At 37.7% G+C, this 22,541-nt stretch overlaps 1 protein-coding gene across 1 annotated transcript in view; it reads right to left on the minus strand.

Moving 5' to 3' along the window:
• Window positions 1-15,483, minus strand: part of TDRD9 (tudor domain containing 9) — a 58,898-nt gene extending 43,415 nt beyond the window's left edge. The window contains 6 exon segments of the mRNA XM_040600327.1: window positions 2,346-2,426; window positions 4,650-4,772; window positions 7,199-7,423; window positions 7,837-7,922; window positions 14,951-15,057; window positions 15,470-15,483. Of these exon segments, the coding sequence (XP_040456261.1) occupies window positions 2,346-2,426; window positions 4,650-4,772; window positions 7,199-7,423; window positions 7,837-7,922; window positions 14,951-15,057; window positions 15,470-15,483 (636 nt within the window).
• Between the last annotated feature and the right edge of the window lie 7,058 nt (window positions 15,484-22,541).

Consider the following 22,541-nt stretch of genomic DNA (forward strand, 5'->3'; position numbering starts at 1 on the left):
TCTGGAGGACAGAGTTTAGCCTGTTTTAAGAGCCTGGTCAACAGGGTCCCCTGAGGGACAGTTCTGAAGGGCCAAGGGATCCAGGAATGCTGAACATTCTTCAAGAAGGAAGTCTTAAATGCACAGGAGCAGGCTGTCCATGTGCTAAAAGACAAGCTGGTGGGGAAGACGACCAGCCTGGATGAACAGAGAGCTTTGGCTGGAAACTGGGGGAAAAAAAGGAGAGTTTATGATCTTTGGAAGAAGGGGTAGGCAACTCAGGAAGACTATAAGGACATCAGAAGGTTATGCAGGGCAAAGATTAGAGAGGCAAGAGCCCAGCAAGAACTCAGGCTGCCACTGCAGTTAAAGAGAACAAAAAATGTTTTTACATATATGTTAGAAACCAAAGGAGGGCCAAGGATAATATGCATCCTTTCCTGGATGCAGGGGGGAACACTGCCACAAAAGATGAGGAAAAGGCTGAGGTACGTAACATTTTCTTTGCCAGTCTTTAACAGTAAGACCAGATACCCTCAGGGTACTCTCAACCCTGTCTTCCAGCTCAGGGGGCGTAAGCTCTGATCTAAAGCAATAATCTGCACTTGCCATCTGCCAGAAAACTCAGCATAGTTGGTAGGTGAACCATAACAAGTAGATCTTGTCCTCTGTGTCATAATCACTCTTACCACCATGTTAGTTGATGCAATGCTGAATTACCTGCTACTTCTGAGGTCTGCAATGTCCACCTTAGAAGACAAACACCTCATACATATTTCATATCACCCTGAATTATAAATACTTCTTATTTCCTCTTAAACAGACCTCCTTGCATCCTGCTGTTTCATGAATTCAGGGGGTCTGGTAGAAGAATCTTGCATTTTCTAGATCAATCTGCTATGTGATCAAAGCACCCTTCTTCTACAGTTTTTCAAAAGGGGTTAAAAAGGGAAGAAATAGGAGACACTGGGCTTACTGTATAGATTCAAACTGAATTACTTGTTTCACTTCACTAAAACCCAGCAACTGAGTTCCTCCCTCCCCAATATTAAAAATAAATATTTTGAAGGGGGACAGAGCCCCTCACAAATGTAAGACTATCTTTGATTTATACAACATGAAATTGTCATCTGAAGAAACAACTACAGAGAAGGATATAAAGGAGATAAAGTTTTCCATTGATGATTTTGTGAGATTTAATCAGAAGAGGGAGGCGGGCAGGGAGAATATCTTTCAGTAACCTATTAAAAAAAAAAAAAAAAAAAAAGCTTTCTAAGAAGAGATGATATGACCTGTAGGGATTCCTGCCATTCACACCAACTAGATAATCAGCATCAAGGGCAAACTTCACAAACTAAGTATGATCAAATTATTTGGCATTCTTGATAGGCAGAGCCAAGTGCTAAGAAAGCTGGATAGCTTCACCCTACTGTCTCTGAATTTCAGGACAAGTGAGTTTTCTTATTGGCAAGAAAAGAGGTAAAAAGTAAAAGATGTGAAGTGCACAGATATGCCCCGTGCCAAATGGAAGGGTACTTTCAGTGAGAGTGTGCTTGGAAGATGTAAACACCAAGCTATCAGAGTCCAAATCAGTGTGGTGGATTGTACAGAATACATACTTCCTTCCAATAGCAACAAAACCAGCCAATATAGACTGAAGTTATGCCTTCTTTGAACAGAACAGTTCACATTAACTGAAGCACTTAAGGGACACATACAGTATCACAAGATATCTGCAGTCACAAATAGCTACACAGAAATACACCAAGTTAGCCTAACTATCACTTGTATCTAGTTTCTTACAATTCATGAGTTCATTACTTTGAGACCACAAAGACTAAATAGGTCATGCTGAATCTCTGCAAACTGCTTTAGTACAAAGCACAGCCTCCTAACATGTAGACAAAAATCTTAGCCACATTTTACTGCCAGTTCTGCCTAGAAATTACAATACAGCATTCCTGGTTTTTTGCAATTTTTCCAAATATGTTGCCTCATTTGAAAAACAGCTCAGTAGTTCCAAGAGTTAATGCTAGCATATTTAAGCAAGGATAAGCACTGCCCTCAATACCAAATACATAATTCTAGTCAAACATCCATCTTGTGCTTTTTAGCCTTAAGCAGACTTTAGAAACTAATGCATTTTAACATGAGGAAAAAAAGTGTCTCAGAACACATTATAGCAGCCAGGGGAAAAAAAATGCCCTTTAGCTTGATTGCTTACGAAGAGTGGCAAACTAAATAATATTTTAGTAAAAAATAATGACACATATATGGCAAGTTCTTTAAAACACACCCTTTGTAGATCAAAAACATGCAAAATATTTTTCTTGCAAGAGAAGTAGCAGAACATACTTTGAACCTACCTTTACAGGCTGTGAATTTGTACATAACAGTTCACGGACCACCAAAAGCAAGAAATCCATTTCTTTTGTACGCTCATGCACCTGGAAGATATTATACACAATTTAATTTTCATTTATTCATGCTCTTCTTTTTGACCATCTCTTCCTTTGCCACTTCGTTTCTTGTTTTATCTTTTAACTTGGAACAACAATAGAGGAAAACACACCTTTTAAGACTAGGCATATTATCACATTTTTAAAGCCCAACACAGCTGTTCAGATGGCTGCAGCACCCTTTGAAAAAATCATAAGCCAATATTAAGTCAAGAAAACCATAGAATGACTACAGAACCAATCATCAGCTCTAGCCACTAGCTCTACTAGAGCTGACAATAACCGCTGAAATGATACTGAAGTTGGGTAAGTCAATTGTACGGGTAAGATTACAAATTATGCAGGCAGGGACTACACTGGCTTGTCTAAAAGCTAAGCAAATTGACCTAATGCGCCTTGTTCCCAGTGGCTTCTATCCACCATCAAAACACAGAACTACTTTCTAAAACATTACCTTCCACCCAATTCTTTATACATCCTAGCACCTGACTTTTCTGACTGCTCCTGCAGTTCAATAAATACTTCTCAGCATTATCAATGATGACCATATCCCTTTCTTGAATTACAGTTTAAATATATTTAAGTGCAGCAGCTTTTTCTGGAACTCAGCCTCCAAAGGTCAACATTCATCCCCTGTAAGTTAATTAGTATATTCTAACATAATATAAACATACACTTATATTCAATACTGCCCCATTATGGAAGTGATTTAGCTAAGGCAGTTTTCAGGCTGGTCTTGTGAGAAGTCATGACTTTCCGACCTAGGTTTGTTCAGTTATGTTCCTAAATGCCTGCAGTACTCTAAGAGGGCTGGGACCTGCAATTAAGAATGGAGTGGAGAACATGTGGTTGTTGACATGGTTACTATTGAATGGCCAAGATCACTTTCTGCAAGGTAGATGTGGGGAAAAAAGTGGCATATGGGGAACAGGAGGGGGGGCTACAATTTTGTCTGGGGAAGCAAAACACACACATAGTCTTAAAAGCAAGGAGCTGCTGAAAGAAGTGACACAAGCTGATAATGCAAGTTCAAATCAGTGCCCAGGAAAACAAGGTTTGAAAAATCTCTGCATAAATCTGTTCTCCTGCATAAGGGGCCAGAAAACTTCACTCAATTTTTGTATCTAATTAATAGTTTTTAAAGGAACAATTTAACACTTCACTATGTATGCATCTTCTATTGCTAAATTTTTGCATCTTACATCTGATGTGTATTTCCTTATCTTTGGCTTGAAAATGTTAAGGTCTGCAAGACTGCTATTATATTAGAGTGATCTCAAATCTTTCCCATGAAGAAAACTAGAATAATTCTTTAGGATTTGGGGGTTTTCACTTTCTTTATGTGTTTGATTGAAGTCCTAAAGTTTCTTCACACAGAAGTTTAACTATTTGCTCAATCCTTCCCAGGTTTTCAATGTGCCACTTCATGTACAGTCATGACAGCCTTCATTATTACTGTAATAGCCTAATGGTATACCAAGTACTGTCTCCCTGCTCCTCAAATATCCAAGAATCAAAGCCAATCTCAGCTACAATATTAAAGCAGAATAAAAATGAAAGCCAGCACAAAACCACAACCCACAAAAAATTTTAAGTCCTCTTCTGTGTGACTACATTCCAAGATTTAAGTCCTACACTGTACATGTGATTCACACTTATGTTTTTATGTTTAACAGCTAAATACTGCTTACCACAGAAAATAAGCATAAAAACATGTAAAAATGTGCAAGTAAAAAGCATATTATCTTCAGCTTTTTAATGAAGTGACAGCAATAATAATGAATCCACATGAGTGGACTGTAAATCCAGCCAGAAGGCAGAGAACTTTCAGAGGGCTATTTTATTTTTCAGGACATCCCTAAAGAGCAGACTCCAAGGGCAGCCCAATAGCCAAGTGAGTTAAAACTAGCTGCCGCCGCCTAATAGGCCTAGCTAGACATGGTCTTTGAATGTACGCAGTGGATTTCAGAATGCATTTCAAGGCACTCATATCAAAAGCTAGGCACTCCCAAAAATCCTCCCCACACCTTCAGTTCTAAACTTTGCTTCTCAAAGGATCGCCGAGGCAAGCCTATTTCAACAAGTATTAACTGAAACAACTTATACAAAACATCCTTACACATAGATGTCTACATTTTTCTTTCTCTAGCACAGTAAGACAAAAAGAAGGTTTTCTTAACATGAAATTTAAACTTATTTCCACAAACTTACATCATCAATGAAAATGTGTGTGAATTCAGTTAAGCTTTTGGCAGAAACTATTTTGTCAATAAGAACTCCAGGTGTCATGTACAGCAACTTTGTATCCTTTGTGGATTTATTCCCTAAAATTATCTAAAGACAGTGAGAAAAATAACACAGACCAGGAACAGATATTTAATGTATTTACAGCAACACACATCTGAAAACTCTGAAATAAAATATAGTGTAAACCAATTAAACTTAATCACCCAAACCTGTAAAAACCTCTGTACAAACATGTTCTTAAATCCCAGAACAAGTTAACGGCAAACATTTTCTTTGGGAGAAATTAAAAAAATATATAACACCCCTGAAGTTTATAAATGATCAAATTCCTTGCTAGGGTCTCCAACCTGAGAAGAACCCTTCAAAGGCTTTTTAAGATACATACATGGTTCTTTCCACTAATATACAGAGCAAGAAAAAGATTTTGCCTGGTTATAGTTTGCTTACTGGGCAGGAGAAAGGTAGTATAAGATATCACCAAGACCAGGCAACTTATTCCTGAGAGGAAGGTTCTACAACCCTGTGTTAAATAGTAGATTTTTGATTTCTAAAATACTTTGGTAACTTCAGCTATCTCCAGTGCTGCCTACCCAGGCAGGCAGGCAGGCAGAGCCGTGACATCTTTTCATTTTCAGCTTTTACAACAGCCTAGAGCAGACAAGTCTACCCTCAACTGTTATACTTTCATTTCTGCTCAGCTCACACAAGTGCTTGTAAAACAAGCACATCCCATCCCCATTTTATGTCTTTAAGACTCATTAGCCTAATGAATCAATTTAGCAATTTTATGACTAATTAATTCAAGGTATCAAATCATACAAAAGACTGTGTAGAAACTACTTTGGGGAAAAACGCAACATATGTAACCCTCAGTAATAACTTCCAGCTATCACTTTGCAGAATTGATACTGGCTTTGTTAAAAATTAAGATAATATCAGATCATAATTTTCATGGAATTATCTGGAGTGTTCACCTCTCAGAACCAAAATCTAGTGATCAAGTATTAAGAGTGCTTTTACTTTGTCTTCCAGTCACCTGTGGAAAGGAAGTTAAAACTTCAGACTTGTGGCAGAAAAATAAATAAATAAAGGAAAAATATTTTTTCCTACTACAGTATTTGCTGTAGATATATCAAAAGAAACCACTAAGATTTGATACTTAGACAAAGAAAAGCATACAGGAGGGATAACAATAAAGATGCGTATCTGCATAGCCCTATAGTATGGTATTGCTATTACTAGTAACAGGCCATAAGCTTTGTACTGAGCTTGCGAGGCCTCAGGACTATGACATGTCAGGCCTGCTCTCTTTGAACTTTTCTTGATTGGCCTTCACCTTTGCTTTACTTGGTCTAATGGTGACAGCAACGTAGTGTAGTGATATGGAGGCCCAGTACAGCGGCACAGACCCTGAGATGTAGAAACACAGGATGTGGTTCACGGGAGAAAGAATATGTAGGGTAACAGATGAAGCAGAAACTTGGCACCATAGACCCCATGCTATAACTCCCTAATGGTCAGTATAATTAAACCCTCCTCACACCTGGAACTTGATAAAATTGGTTTTAGGGGTAACAAAAAGACATCTAACATACATAAATGGCACCATATGTAGTACATTTGGAAGTAACCTGGAGCTGTACACCAATGAAGAAAGTCGCAAAAACATGTTCGCAGACATATATACATATCACCCTAACTGCAAGAAAGGAAGAAACAACAAGAAAAAGAATTAAGAAGAGAGGAAGAAGAAACTAACATATATTCCTCCCAGCAAAGTATTCCAGAAACAGTTCTCTATGCGCCTCCTCCCACTTCTGACACCAGTGTGAACCCACCAGGGCCTTACGACCCAGAGAAACTAGTCCAGAGACGGCTACTGTTGAACTACCAGTGAAACAACAACCACAGTAGTTTATTGTGGTTACTGACAAAGAGCTGATTAAAGCACCAGTATCTGTGTTCAAAAGATGGAAATGGCATCAAGTTTATAAACAGAAGGATAGAACTGAGTTTGAAGCAGAGCTGGACAAAACAAAAGGAGGAAGCAGACTTAAGAGGAAAAATTAATTCAAGTTTTTCACATGTTAAGAAGAAACGACAGGACGTTCACAACACAATCCAGCCGTAAATGTATGAAAGTTTTGACATAGCTGACAGGCAAATATAAATGAAGTCAAACAAATCAATTAAGAAGTTTACAGGAAAAATGACAGAATATTAGTTCTCCTGCATCAATTTCAGTCATTAATAATATCAATGTGTCCAATTATCAGAATGCAGACAATTCAATACTTCTGTTGGAATCTCACTAGCATTTATGGTTGTTCAATTTTAAAAGCTTCAACATTTAGTTATGGATGTTTAACAGGAGACAGCTAGAAACCTGCAGTTCCACCTTAAAAGCAGATTCTCTAATATTGCTTCAGTATGCTAGATATGTTTAAAAGCTATCAAGAAAGAAGATATAGTACTTCATGTGTTTTTAAATACAATTTGAAATTCTCTTATACCCGCTATCCTACAAGTCCACCTAGTGTCCATGATTGTTTCTTGCTAATCCACCTGGCAATGCTGCTGGCACCAATTTTCCAAGGCTGGGTAACAGCAATCTTGCAGTAGATAGATTGCTGAATGCAATACTCCAAAACACACTGTGGAATCTCTGTGCTCTTACCACTGCCAGGTGCTCCTTGTACAATCACAACTGAATTGCTTTCTATCAGAGACACTATCTGAAACAATTTTCAAGAAAACTCCTAAGTCTACAAAACAACTCAAACCAGATTTCAAACAAATTTGAAGTATCAACAGCATTCAGGCCACATCAAATCTCTGTAAAACATCGTACCATATCTCCTAAGCATCTGTAGGTAACTGGACTCCTAAAACACATTAGAAGATCACAGAAAAGGACATGTGGACACACTTGCTTATGTATTTTACACAAATACCTATAAACAGAAAGTTTAACAGCAGTGTTTCATCCTCTAAGAATTTTTATACAACGGTTTTGCACAACAAACAAAGGTGTTGTGCAATGCTTGAAACAGGAACAGAAGTCTCCTTCTGGGAAAAAAACCCAAACACGAAACACAACAAGATTTTGAGCTTTATTCCATTCTGAGAGGAAGTACAAAAAAATTATCTGTTCCCTGTGTTTGGCTACAGGTATATCCACACAGTTAGTTATTGCTAAATTCCAATCACTTGATTCACACTGTGACAATGAAGTATCTAGACATAAAAATAACCAAAAGTAAGTTATTTCAATAGAGGAAGGGAAAGACTACCAGAAGATTATGATCACAGTATTTGGAAACCTAATTTCTATGGAACTTGAATCACATACTTATGAGAATTGATACAATTAATACTTTTAATTATTAGTAGATTGAAGAGATTTTCTGTGTTTATGCAACCGCTGTTTTATCAGCAGCAGCTCTGAAAAACATTGCTTCTGTGTTTAAGCCACCAGTGTCAAGGATGTATACAATTCTACAGTTCTATATATTTTTCTCTTAATTAAAAAAGCAACAGTATTTTTGCAGTTTGCAGTACAACTGCCAGATCTATCCCTGCTCCCAAGCACTTTTTTGACAATACTGGCCAAGTATGTGCTGTTTTTCTTAAAGCCTGTTTGATCCACAGTACAAAATAACCCATAATTAGACCGCTATATTCCTACCACCAGGCAATTAAAACAGGTCTGGTAAGTATCATGACCACCTTTCAATGGGATACTACATTCTGCAGTCTCTGAGCAGGAGTTAAGTCACCATTATTGCTGGGTAATACAGGGGGAAAAATAAATATCTTGCAGCACTGCCATGAGTTTCTGCTTAGCAGACTGCTGACAGTTTGACCATGAAAAACAAAAGAGGAACTGAGCAGGTGTAGAAGGGGAAAGCCAGGACAAGCCTTTGGTAAGCAATTTTACAAGTTACAATTAAACAATTTGGCTAAAAACCCCACTGTACTGAAATCAAAAGTGGAAATATTTTCTATTTCAAATGGGTTTCATCAGGTACTATGGTGAAATTTATTTACTTGCATAAACGTAATAAACACTTAGACTTTGCTTTTATGTCATGTTATTTCTCTAAAAAAATAGAGTAGTGGAAAAGAAATCTAGTATTCTTTTTACAAAGGCAGTATTTACTGTAAAATAAAAGCTTTAGCCTAAATACCTGACTGCACAGTTATAGCTTCTTTTCTTTGGAAAGGTTACCAACAAATCTCACACAGCAGTGAAGCAGAAGCAGGCAGATCAGCTCCTGTCTCTGTACCATACCTGAATGTGCTCCAACCCCGCAAAACTGTCTTCAAGTGTCAAGGAATACAAAATAAGTTATTCCTGCATTAAAACAACTCCCCAGAAGTTTGCTAGCTCATTAAGACAGTTTCATAAAGTACTGAAAACCAGTGTTCTCCTGAAGTCACACTCTCCAACAAGAAAGGTTCTTTACCTAAATTCTGTGTAATTCAACAGTTACAGGTGAGAACTTAATAGCAAAACAAGAATGCTTAATAGCAGCATTCCTTGAAAATAGTAACTGTCCTCTTTAAAATACTTTTGGTCAGGTTTCTAAACACATTCCCCAGAAAAATTCATATATAGTGTTCTATCACAGCAACACTGTACAAAGGCTGACTGGCTTCCCTCCAGCACAAACTTGTCACTATTGAGACATCAGTAGCTCTGCATGATTTGACCAATGCTGGAAGAAATCTCAAGCTGCTAGGGAAAAGATCCCGGTGTCAGCATATTCCTGCTAAAGCAACACACTCTTCCTACCTCTATCAGGTTTTCCATGTAAAAACTCCAATTTTGAAAAAAAATGCATTACAAGTATACAATAGAAGACAGCAGCAATTCTCTAACTACTTATAAACAGTGGGGGAACAAAAAAGTTTAAATGGTAGGATTCACATTATAAGCTTCACTAACTCAGTAAAAATCTAGTGTATTAGTAAGAAATCATTAATCTAAAACGCAATGAAGAATTTTATTTAAAAAATGCAAAAGAACAAACCAGAAACAAATAAACCAGCCACCAGTATTCATGCACCTGCTGAATAATCAGATCAATTTAAAAAGTATTTTCACTGATTAAATGCAAGGGTTTTTTTATATTGCTTTTCATATGACAGTTCTATGACAACAATATCTTATCTTCTTCCAAGCACAGCAGTTTGGAAAAAAAATACACCAGAAGTAAAGAGTCACTTAAAGTTAGCCACTATCATTATGAGTCTGAGAACTGGCAGCCATATAACCATTTAGTAGATGCTGCAAGTACTAAAAACTGTGCTAAAATGGAAAGAAACATTACTGAGTTTGCCTGGGGAACTAATACCATGACAACTGTGAGACTTCTATCTAGAGCAGACAGTACAGTCTTGGGCCTCCGAGGAAACTGGCAACTTCAGATGAGCACTGATGTGACCGGAGCAACCATGAAAAGGAACACTAACAAACCAAGGATACAAACTTTTTCTGAAATCAGATATAATCATTAGTGAAAAAACAGAACTGGGATTGGGAATTTGGCTAACCATCTTGGAAGACATTAAACTTTTGCCTTTGGCTGTGGTTTGTGGGGTTTTTGTTTGTTTTAAATAAAAGGTGGTGTTCTGAACAATGAAGACTCACTGCAGAATAGAAATACTTGAATATCCACCCCCATGAAAGTTCCAAGGTTATTCTAAGCATTTAAATAAACATTCAGCTGTGGTCTCCATACCACAGACTTATCAGCAAGAAAGGCACAAAGTTTCACTTTTTCTGTTGCTTATACTTTCTGGGAAACATTATTAAGGCTGAGACACACTCAACCAGTATACACGTTTGTATGACATCGCACTCAAATATGCACCCTGGATTCTGACATACAGAAAGAATGCACGACACACACCTCCAACCTCAAAATAGTAAACTCTGCAAGCATGCAACTGCCCACCACACTGTTTTATAACATGCAAAATATTTCTGTGTATAAGAAGCATTAATGTGAAGCCAGAATAATGATACTAATTTCTCTATTCAGTCACTGGAAAAAGAAACTGAACACTTAGTTATGGGAAAGATGAATTTGCTTGCTCACTTCCTTTTTCAAATCATTAAAGTTCCGTAGAGATCTGTTGACTGCCATGACTAAAACAGTCTACTGCCCACAGAAAGAGCAATTAATTCACATCTCAGTTGTTGTGGCCCATATAGCAAATGTATTCCTTCTGGTACCCATTTCCTGAATTGAATTTGAGAGCATCCTTTAACATAAGATTAGATTTTTGCATTCACCAATTCTGAGAGAAGAGACTGTACAGCTGGATCTTGGTATCTACCACTAAGCAAACTGAAATGAGATGCTTAAAAAAAGTACTGGTTAAGTGAGTCAAACGAGATGCTCACTATGTCACTAGCATTCTTCCGCTGAGCTACAAAGCTCAATGTGATCACAATCAGCAAGCAAGCTCATGGGAAAGGAAAGGAAAGCTACAGGAAACAACCAGGCTCCTACACTCAGCCACAAGGCATAAGGCCTTCACAGTAAGTCACACTGCTTCAGTCTGAACACAAAAGTACGGGAAATTGCTGCTGATTGAGCCCTGAAGAGCTTAATCCAGAGCCTGGGCAAAGGGATTACCTTCTTGACTGGGGAAAACAGACTAACAGTTACCCGTGTCTTGGAAGTGCAGACTGCTGACAGATGCCCCTAGGCAACATTAAAATTCCTAAGAAACTATTAGAAGTATTTGCTCATGAGATTTGTTCTCCACTGCAGTCCTCTTCAACTTGCATGTATTTTGGATACAGAAGATTCTGGGACAAAGATTGGTGTTATGATTCATTTTTCTGGCATACAGCTGTTCTGAATTCAAAACATTTAAGGAACTCTCTAACTTAAGGGTTTTTATATCCCAGAAACCTGATCAGAAACAATGTTTAAACTGCTTCTTCTCTGTAAGCAATTAGTTAATCTAGAAGATCCCCAGAAGAGATTCATTTAGTGGTATGAAAATAACTTATATAGGCACTCTTAATTATTTAAGGATTTTAGAAGCTTTCTTAAGAGTAACATTCTTAGTGCCCACAGTTTAGAACACCCAGATTGGGAACAAAAGAAAAAAATTAAAAAAACTGTTTTCCATAGGATGCTTAAGGTAGACAAGTGTCCTATACATACAGTTCTGGAAGGTTTCCCTCTGCACAACATCCTGTGACCTCACTGAATCAAAGGTGTGTCTAAGTGACCCTGAAACAGCCAGCAGCAATTGTGAAACTAGCCCGATTGGCCTGGGAAGAAGAACAACTAATGATCTATTTATTTTGGCTAAGAGTTGTGATGAAGTATTTTCTTCTGCTCTTCTTTAATCACTTCAACTTCCTTTCCACAGCATTAACATTTCTAGCATGTTCTGTAGAAGTCAGAACTCTAAATGCAGTTAGTTCCCTGATGACCTATTTTCCTGACAGAGAAACAGATTATGCATTTATATTCGTCCTCTTGGTATAAAAAAATTATACTCTTTCAAAGGAATTGGAAAGCATAAAACTTAACAGAATTTCATGAAACACCAAGGCACAAGCAAACACCACAACAATTTCACTAACTGCAAGATTTAAAACTGGCTGTCGATTTATGCAGAAGATACCACCTACAGTCAGAACAATGGTTCAGAAAGAAACAAAGCAGCAACAGCAGGGGTAGCAACTCGCAAACCTTCAGGGAAAATCAGCTTCTCACTTCCATGTTGTGCAGCTTATTTCTTGACTACTTTTTTACTCAACACAGCTAGAGCAGCAGGACCTGGCCTAGATAAATCCTTGATCACTTATGACAATTTTCATGTTCTTAAGTAGAATCATAGAATTGTTTAGGTTGGAAAAGACCTTTAAGATCATTGAGTCCAACCATTAACCTAGCACTGCCAAGTGCACCACTAAACCATGTTCCTAAGCAGCACATCTACGCATCTTTTCATTACCTCCATGGTTGGTGACTCAACCACCTCCCTGGGCAGCCTGTTCCAGTGTTTCACAACCCTTTCAGGGAAGAGTTTTTTCCCAATAGCCAATCTAAACCTCCCCCAGCACAATTTGGGTCCTATAACTTGTTGCTTAGAAGAGACTGACACGCACCTCGCTACAACATCCTGTCAGGCAGCTGTAGAGAACAATAAGGTCACCCCTGAGCCTCCTTTTCTCCAGGCTAAACAATCCCAGTTCCCTCAGCTGCTCCTCATAAGACTTGTGCTCTAGAACACATGCTTCCAAATCGATTTAACTGATAGTTACAAATCAGTCTTGGAGCTCTTGAAATCTGCATGATGAACATACTACCATCTGAGAATTGCAGTTTCATAAATAACATACACATTTATAATCCATTAAATTAACATTACAAATCTCAGGCTCACTCACTGATCTTCTTTATTAATATTATCCTAACATAATACTCCTCGATCTGTCTGTAAGAAAGTTGCTAGCAACAAGAACCAGGATTTTCTGAAGTTTTTGTGTTATTCTACATCTAGGTGAGATTTTGGCAGCTCAGTCTCAGGCTGCCATAGGAATCTTCCAGTCCTGTCACTATCTGGTCTGCTGAGAGTCCCCCACTACACTGCATACAGCTGGAAGCAGAGCGCTGACCAGAGAAGGCAGGCATCAACAGCACACAGCACAGCTCCTGCAGCAACTGAGACTTCAGACCATGACACAGACAAAGAGTAGGAAAAGGAGGGGAAAAAAGGACAGTGAAAAACATCTAATGGATTAACAATACGAGAGTAGGTATATACTAATATTTTAGTAATATTTTTTTGAGATTGTTTATTAACTAGACATTGTTTAAGTAAGTTACAACTGAAAGGCAAGAATAAATATTAGAAGGTGTGAAGTTCAAGGACAAACATTTTAGGGTAGACCTAGAAAAACAACAGGTATTTATAAAATAAAAGTACAATGACTATGCAGAAATATTTTCTAAAAAGCCTGAGTTATAATCCCGATTCTTTTACAAGAGAAACATTACAGGAGAAACATAACCATCACTGCCATTCAAAATTAAGCAGGCCACCAGTGCTGAATTAAGTTGGCTAACATCTTAAGCAGATTTCTGATTTAATAGCTGAAGGACATTAAATGACCTATTGTATTTCCTTAAATTAATCAACACCACTATACTGTTCAAGAAACATTAAGGAATTTAGGCTTAGTCAACTTGTTGCTGTCCTTCCTTTGCTAGTAAAGCATACAAAAAGCTAGGGAACATCACAGCCCTGAACTACGGATCACCACATTCCTGAATTACAACAGTCAAAGCTTTTTCCCATCTCTTTATTCCTCCGTTTCCACCTCTCAACACCTCCTCCTCTCCCACAGGTTTTATGTAATGTGAAGTTAACAAGAGACAGTGTTTTGTGGTTAGGCAGATGGTCAGATGCACTGCACATGCCGGACAGGCAAACTGCTCCTACTGCCTCTCAGCTGATGATACACCAAACAAGTGGCTTCATCCCCTACCCGAGTTCTACAGGTCATACAATTTGCAGAAGCACTGAATGACAGTAATTTCTAGAAAATTTCTCAATTTGTCAAAGTTTGGTATATCAGCAAAGGGATACAAAAACTGTTACAGGGAATGACACACGGAACAGACAGAACACATAAATGTCCTTTTCTTGGGAAATAGGCTACATTAACAAATCGGGAAATTAAGAGGCACAGTAGGATTTTGAAGCTGAGCTGCCCTGACAAGCGAGTCAGCCTCATACTGCTTTTACCAGAACTCCTAGGAAAGAAGTGCAATCAAATTTCTCTCTAAAGGCAGTACAAAGCAAGAATCAAGTATACGGAAACAACATGGATAGAAAACGGGAAAACAGAACAGAGACACATGAATCCAATGAGTGGTATTGTTTCCTTGCAGATGTATTTCAGTCACATATCTACATTTATCAATACAATAAGCCAGATGTATGCACATAATGCTATGCAACAACATTATATACATTCTCATTTCCAGAAATTGTTTGTTTTTTAATGCCATGCCTTATCCAAAACAAATAAATGCACATACAGCATTAAACAAACAAGAAATACACAGTAATGTTTTGTATTTTTTGTTTGGGGGGGAGATGGGAAGAAAGACAACTGGGAAGAAAAGGAGAGTGTATCTGAGTTTATGATAGGAATTAAATACACACTTTGGGGTTGTTTTTTTTGTGTTCTGTTTTGGTTTCGTTTTGTTTTTTTTTACCTGGCTTACAGACAAGCTGATAATTTCCCATTACATCTAGCTCTTGTGCCTCTGCTTGGCTGTGTTCTTCAGCATTTTCAGTTCCAACACTCTCTGCGATAGGCAGCCTGAAGAGGAAAGAAAGGACAAAACAATAAATGCTTCCCAATCTAAATCATGAATGTGTCTGGGAATAATAGTATTATGTTGCAAGTTCAGAATCTCCACGTTGTGGAGGAACTATTCAATGAACTAAATTCAGAAATAAACTTTGTCTCTGCAGTTAAATACTAGCCTGAGAAAAGTAACACATGTAATCTTTTTATTTAGATTCAACACAATTGAGCTTCTAAAGTATCATCCTTTAAGTTTTTTAACTCCTAGGAATTTCTCTCATAATTAAAGTCTACAACTTCTTCTTAACAAGGATAAAATAGCTCTATTTCAATTCTTGACAAAATATAATTAAGAAAATACATGTAATTCTTGCACTATTTACTGAAGACAGGGGAAATAGACAGGAGTAAACAATCATCTCACTGTTTCAACTCCATCTTTGAGCCAAGACATGATGGTGGCCAGGGAAAAAAATAAATTAAGACAATCATGCAAGCAGTGAATTTTATGGAAATTTATTACACACAAAACAAAGTCTATCCAGTGAAATAGGATTTAAAAAAATGTCTGAACTGTGTGAAAAAAACACTTAGATTTCACAAGAGAATAAAGTAGCATATATATAATGGTTATTAAATCATAAATTAACTTAGATGTCAAAAAGTTTTGGACACAGCAAAAGCACCCTCTTTCTTGCATCTTCCCCCCCCCCAAAAAAAAACCCCAACAAACTACCACAAAAACCAACCAGAACAAACATAACACAACGTAGAAGTCAAAACTATGGTTTTGCACTTTTACTGAAACCAAGCCCAGTGCAAGCTTTTGCTACACAATAGTTTGCTAACACACAGCAAATCTGTCTCTCTGTAGATATATATTTGAGACATTTTATAAAAGGATACTGCTGCAGAAGTGTCTATTTCTTGACCCAAATAAGCAACACTGATTCCAAAACCAAAAATTTCTTGTTTTCAGCTTATTTAACACTGCATTGTGTCACACAGCTCTCATCATAGATTAATTCACAGTTTCTTGATGCCACAGAGCGCCCACCTTCTCTGACAGGGCAAACTCTTGTGCCAGCTTGGCTCTGCTACAGACTACTCTCTGAGATCAATCATTATTTCCTCCTACAGGAAGCTTCAAGTATTTATCACCTACTGCTGTTAAAAAAAAAAAAAGAAATGGCTTCTTATCCTATTTTAACAATACTTTAGGCACAGAGCTATGGTAGGTCTTCCCTGGATCTCACATATGTCGTAATGCAGGGTTCAACAGGATTGCACACATAGCACAACAGCAACATTAGCAACAGCTGCCTACTTTCAGTAGGCTGACTACAACACTTAGCACTCCAACCCTTCTCAGGCAGTTGGGACAGGGAATGCTCCATGACAGGCCTGAATCCAAGGTACAATTTGGAAGAGTTCATACACCTCGTCAAGCTATTAAGCAGGTTATTCCACTGAATAACCCAAAACCACAATGAAGGTATCAAAGTCAAGTATTCAGTAGTTGAAAACAACATAGTTAAGCTTGGCCACACAATCTCATTTTGGTAGCGTTGCATGCACATACTATACAGATTTTAGTGATGTAACCCATTATTTTTCGTTTCCGTAAGACTGCAGCCTCACCAAGTGCACTGGATACACATCTTCTGACAACAAAAACTGGCTACGCAGTAAATACAACTTGTCCTTCAGTCCTCTGCAAGACAAAAAGCCCTCTGATTAAGACAGTAAATGCTGTCATGGAGGAGCAGGTATTACTCGACTGTCAGAACCCTGAGTAACAGCAAGCAAATCATTTCAACAAAAGATTTCCACTGAGGTGTAGGGGCTAAGGATGAGAGTGGTAGGACTGTGTTCATCATTTGCTGTAAATACCTTGTAGAAGCATCAGTATTTAGTCACCAGTCAGCTAAGAAACTGTTTTATATAATACCAGATGTATTCAACTAAATGCTCCTGCAGATGGACTATCAAGCATTTCAGAACGGGCTCATGGAAGTATGTATGCAATTTTCACTTTTGTACAGCTCCAGGAACATGAGGGCAGTATGACCCCCAATTTGTGAGAACACATTAATTTTTTTTGTTTAGATAGCTCAATTTTTCTTTCAGAAATCAGGTCTTCTGTCTTCAGAAAACAGCATGCAGTAAATAAACCTAAGGCTATGCAATGAATAAAGAAAATATTTAATAGCCAGTCATTAAGAATGAACATTGCTCACTCAATGCATTGAAACAGGCTAAAGGCTTGGGGAAAATTATATGCAAATGGAAAATTGCATATGGGCATATGAAATGAACAAACAGCCTTCACTGTGTCATTTCCCAATGTTTTAATGTTGAACTTTGCAGCTTTAATAAAATTAAAAGCTTACAGAATTATGTTATTTTTTAAGGAAAATTAAAAAAAAAAAATCATTATGAAGCCCTCTGGTGCTATCCTAAACCATCAGAACAATACAATCCTTTCAAGCAATCCTTAGTAAGCCTACTTGTTAAGTAGGAGGTACAACCTTATATATACCTGGACAAACAAAAAGGGATGGAATACTTTAACCATTTTCAACAAACATTTGCTGACAGTAGAAGAATTACAAGATTCAGAAAATTCAAGTCCATTCCAGGCTAGGAAAGGACAACAATAATGAAAGGATTTTCCTGGATTCTACTTAACATGCATTGCCTGTCCCATAGAGCAGTCATCCCTTCCCCACTTATCTCTGACACAGTGAAAACCCACATTTCACTGTGCCTGCCCTGTTACAGCATATATTCCTTAGGATTTCCAGATTCCAGCCTTGGTGTTCACCTACTTTTAGACTCCCCTAGAGTCTTCTGATCCCCCAAACACATTAAAACATTGGTAAACAACAACTTCTCAGCTGCATATATGAAACACAGAATTTTGCCAAATTAAGAGGCAGTAAAAAGCATTTTTGTGACCAAGACAATTACCAAAAATATCAAGTACTCAATTTAAGGAAATGCAGGAGACTCTAGATGTTTACTTTTTTCTTCCTTCTACCTCATTCAAAAAAGAAGGCAAGAGTGTGATTTTATTCAAACCAAGGGCATTTCATCCTCAAAAGCAGCCAGATTTCTGTGGCTGACCTACAAACACGTGACATTATGTCCACCCTAAGTGGATCAAGGCAGACTAAAATATAAAGCATTGAGAACACAATCAGTAACGTCACTCAACAAGTAACCCTTGGTATGTCCTAGCATCTGTAAAACATAACATGTCAGCTATCTATGAAGGTGTATACATCTCAAGATCTCTCTGTTTTGGAAAATACTCTCTGAAGCAGCAGACATGGGAACCTTGAGCCTGACAGGTTGTCAGAGACTTTCTGTCCAGGCAAAAAGGCAGTACACAGTATGCCTCTTTTTGTAAGAGAATAATGCTTTTTCTTAAGAGAAAACGGGATACCTTCCCTATTCCTTACCACAAAGTTTAACTGCTACAGCATTTTTCTGAAACGTGCCAATCTTTGTATGTATGACTACAGTAAGACTAATTTTGAGCATTTTATTGGGATAAAAATCTTTTAAAATTATTTGTGATTTGGATTTAAAGGAAAAATTTAGTGTCATAAACATAGAATTAAATACAGCTGTCACTTTAGGGGAATTACTAGAAGGGAAACAGTTTAACACCAGAAATTGCTGACACATCAAACTGTAAATGCTTTCAAATACACTACGGGTGCTTTTCTTTAAATAAATTCAGCTAGAGAAAGGTCTTCCTTTTCTTCAAGCTATAGAATGACCTCTAATAAGTCAACAAGTCTGTACGCAATAGAGTACACTTGGTATATTTTTGTATTTGAGCATTTGAAATATTAACCAAAGCACTTCTGCATATACTTAGTTATCAAAAAATATAATAAATTGCCCAATCCCAGCCGTAACTATTACAGGTAATCTGTTTGGTTCTTTTCATTGCCATATACTACAATGCCAATGCATAAACTGAACACAGTTAATGTCTCTAGAAATGATGCTAGAAAAAGCCTTATTAAATGAACAACTCCATACAGGCTTATTCCTTGAAAAAAATAACACTGCCTAGACAGCAAACCCAACTGTATAAAGAAAATATTCAAGTATGTTATGAAATTCCAATGATTAAGATGCTTGCTTATCCAATTGCAGATAAATTTTGGGACAGAAGCTCCTATTCAAGGCCATGTAGTTTCAAGAACACTTCCATTTTAGGGACAAACAATTGAAAAAACAAAAGTGTTCTATGGCTGTGTTATTAAAAATTCTTATAGATGTACCTTTTGCTTATTTATGTTCTGCCTCATTTGACAGAAAAATGCCTGTTCACCTTGGACTGGGAGTTGAACATAAAACTAGCATCACTCATTTCATGAGAGAAGGACTGCCCCAAGTCATGCCTTCTATCACACACGCAAACTGTGCACCTACTTCAAGATCTTTGGGAGGAGGAATCACTTGAAAAAACACTTAGCCTTACTGCATACAGAGCAATATTTTGCTGTACAATTTTAGTACGATATATACAGTAGACTGTTTCAAAGCCTGTTTTCTGAAACTAAAATAATGTGACACTTTACATAACTGAACATTTGCCATGACAGTAAATAACCTTCCACTGGGTTTACTGAAGGACATACTAAAAATTATTTTCCTTTTAACTGGCAGTTAGTTGATATTCCATGCTTTTAGAAGACTGGTCTTACCTGCAGAAATACACTAACTTTAAGGAAATAATGCAGTCATTCAAAACCCATAATGTTTCAGTCACAAAAAAAGAAAATTATTAATAGAAACCAGAATAAGTGAAATTTAATAAATACTAATATAGAGATTTTAGAAGGTGATTTACAGAATTTAAGAATCTAAGAATCAATGAGATGCATGATTCTTTCCACTCCGGAAAGCTGTTCTGAAATGTAATTAGCCAGATTTAGCGATAAATAGGCATATATAGGCACCTCAAAGGTTTGCACTGCTTCTCCTCACAGCCATTTTTCAGAGCTGTTTTAAAACCTTAACTAGTCAGGGAGAGGGAGAGAGATGGGGAACGCACTAGAATTGCTTTGCAAAATCCTGAAAAACTCAAATGCAAATCTTTTTTATTTGGATAGACTATGGAAACACAACATCTCAGAAATATTTCTTCTATGTGAAACTAATAGCTCTGTAAGACCTGCCATCTTACCCACAGTTAAAATTCAAGAAAAATAACAACCAAATATGCCAGGATGAAAGAGCCCAAATCCTCAAGTCTACTGTATATTACTCTGGGATTTTATGCCAGTAGGCGAAACTGGGATGAACTCCAGGGCTTCAAAGAACTGGACTCTTCTTGCAGATGAGCTGTTCATGAGCTCCTCTTTCTGCAGCCATAGCTCAAATGGGGATATTTGGAAGAGGGCAGCTATTACCCATGGCAGACTGTGACAAGCCACACACCAACTATCTCTCTACCTACCACACATGAAACATCTAATTTTGTAGAATAATGCTGCTATAATTGTTTATGAATTAGATGGGTGTTCATATTTATTAGCTTAAATCAAAAGCACAGTTCCTCTGTCTAGCACAGTTTCTGATCCTTTAGCAATGTTCACAAAGCATCTACACTCCCTAAAACTTATCTGTCCCTTCCCTCTAGCCACAAAGGCAAGGAACTTGGCCAAAAAGAAAAAAACCAAAAAAAAGACCAAAAAAAAGCGCCAAACCTAAAAACACCCACAAAAATCCACCAAACAAGAAATTTAAACCAAAAGCATTTAGTTATCAATTTGGTAAAATCCAGCTTAAATAAATGTCTGAATAAAATATAATGCAAGTAAGAGACTGTGCCAATCTTAAAAATGCCAGTGAAGACTAGTAACAAATGCAAGATCCCCTCAATTTCAAACTGACACTGTTACTCCCCTGCCTATTAGTGAAGTGTCACCAACGTTAATGCTACAGACAGTCCAACTGGAAGAAATCAGCTTCAAACACGCCCTGATTTTATTCATCACAGCAACAGAAGTACAGTGATAGCTTACACAACTTTCTGTCAGCTAACACTGTTAAAAGAGAATTACTACTGTTGTTAGCTGTCACAGCAAAGGACCAAAGAAGGAGTCTTACTAAGAGGCCTCTCATGTAAGCTCCTGGCAAGTTCATCGTTGTTAAAAAGCAAAAGCAGTAGTCAAACACTGTCTGAAGCGATCAGAGGAGGTAGACTCACCATCTGTCTGCAGCCCGAAACAGCTACAGCAAGTTGTTCCGGAAAATCGAAAGAAAAATGCACCGCAAAGTTGATCAGTAAATTCGAAGAGTAAAGTTGCATTTATAAATGGAAGCAAATGATCTGACCTGCTAGCTATGGATAGCTACAAAAAGGAAATCTTGCATTTCTCAGATGACTGGTAGCATCAGTAAACTTCCTATGTAACTCTTCTGGGGCTGGCTGGGATAGTCAGTTTTCTTCATAGCAGTTTCATTATACTATGTTTTAGATTTGTGACCAAAACAATACTCTTAAAACACGCAATGTTTTATTTATTGCTGAGCAGTGTTTACACAGCATCAAGGCCTTCTGTTTGTCACAGTGGCCCCCACTCCCCCACAAATAGGAGGTGTGCAAGATGTTGAGTGGGTGTACAAGCAGGCAGATAACTCTAACCAAAGAAACATTTCATGTCACATACTGCCATACTCAGCAATAAAATGGGAAAAGAGGACCTTTTCAGTCAGGATTATCATATATTGCTCAGGAACTGACTGGACATTGGTCTGCCCGTGGAAGGTGATGCATGACTGCCTTTGCATCACTTGCTTTGTTTTCATTTTCTCTTCTTCCACTTAAACAATTTTTTACCTTGACCCCAGGTTTCCTTGCTTTCATTCTTCCATTCCTCAGCTTCCATCCCACTAGGGGTGAAGAGGGAGTAAGCGAGGGGCTGTGTGGTACTTAGCTGCCTACTGGCCATAACTCACAACAATAAAACATCAGTCCTTCACACAAAATCCAAGGCAGCAAACTGTAATTGTCTACAGTCACATACAGTGACTGTATTACCTGCAGACACTAACAAAGAAATAACATACATCACTATACCAATGTGTTGAAATGTTAGCTAGCTAGCAATGGTTATGACCTGCTATCAAGACTTTTGGTCAAATAATAATTTTGGTGATAATTTCTTGGTGTAACATCATGTCATTCATAAAGAGAGCTATAGTTCTTGTCTCTTTCAATTGCAAGAGTCAGCAGCATCTCAGATGGTACAGGTGCCATGTCTTCTCCACCTGTTCTCACCCTTTGTCACACCTTGTTGCTCACATCAGTGCAATATTTGGTTAAACAGAAGTGTTTTTCAAAGTTTTTTCATTTCTACCTAGAATCACTGCAGTAAGGCAGTTCAAAAGCACAGCCCCATGGCATAAGATGACAGGAGAGCCAATGGCAGTGCGGCACCAACAAGTTCTCAAACTGGCTTTCT

This window comes from Falco naumanni, chromosome 7, assembly GCF_017639655.2.
Source record: "Falco naumanni isolate bFalNau1 chromosome 7, bFalNau1.pat, whole genome shotgun sequence".
Lineage (NCBI taxonomy): Eukaryota > Metazoa > Chordata > Aves > Falconiformes > Falconidae > Falco > Falco naumanni.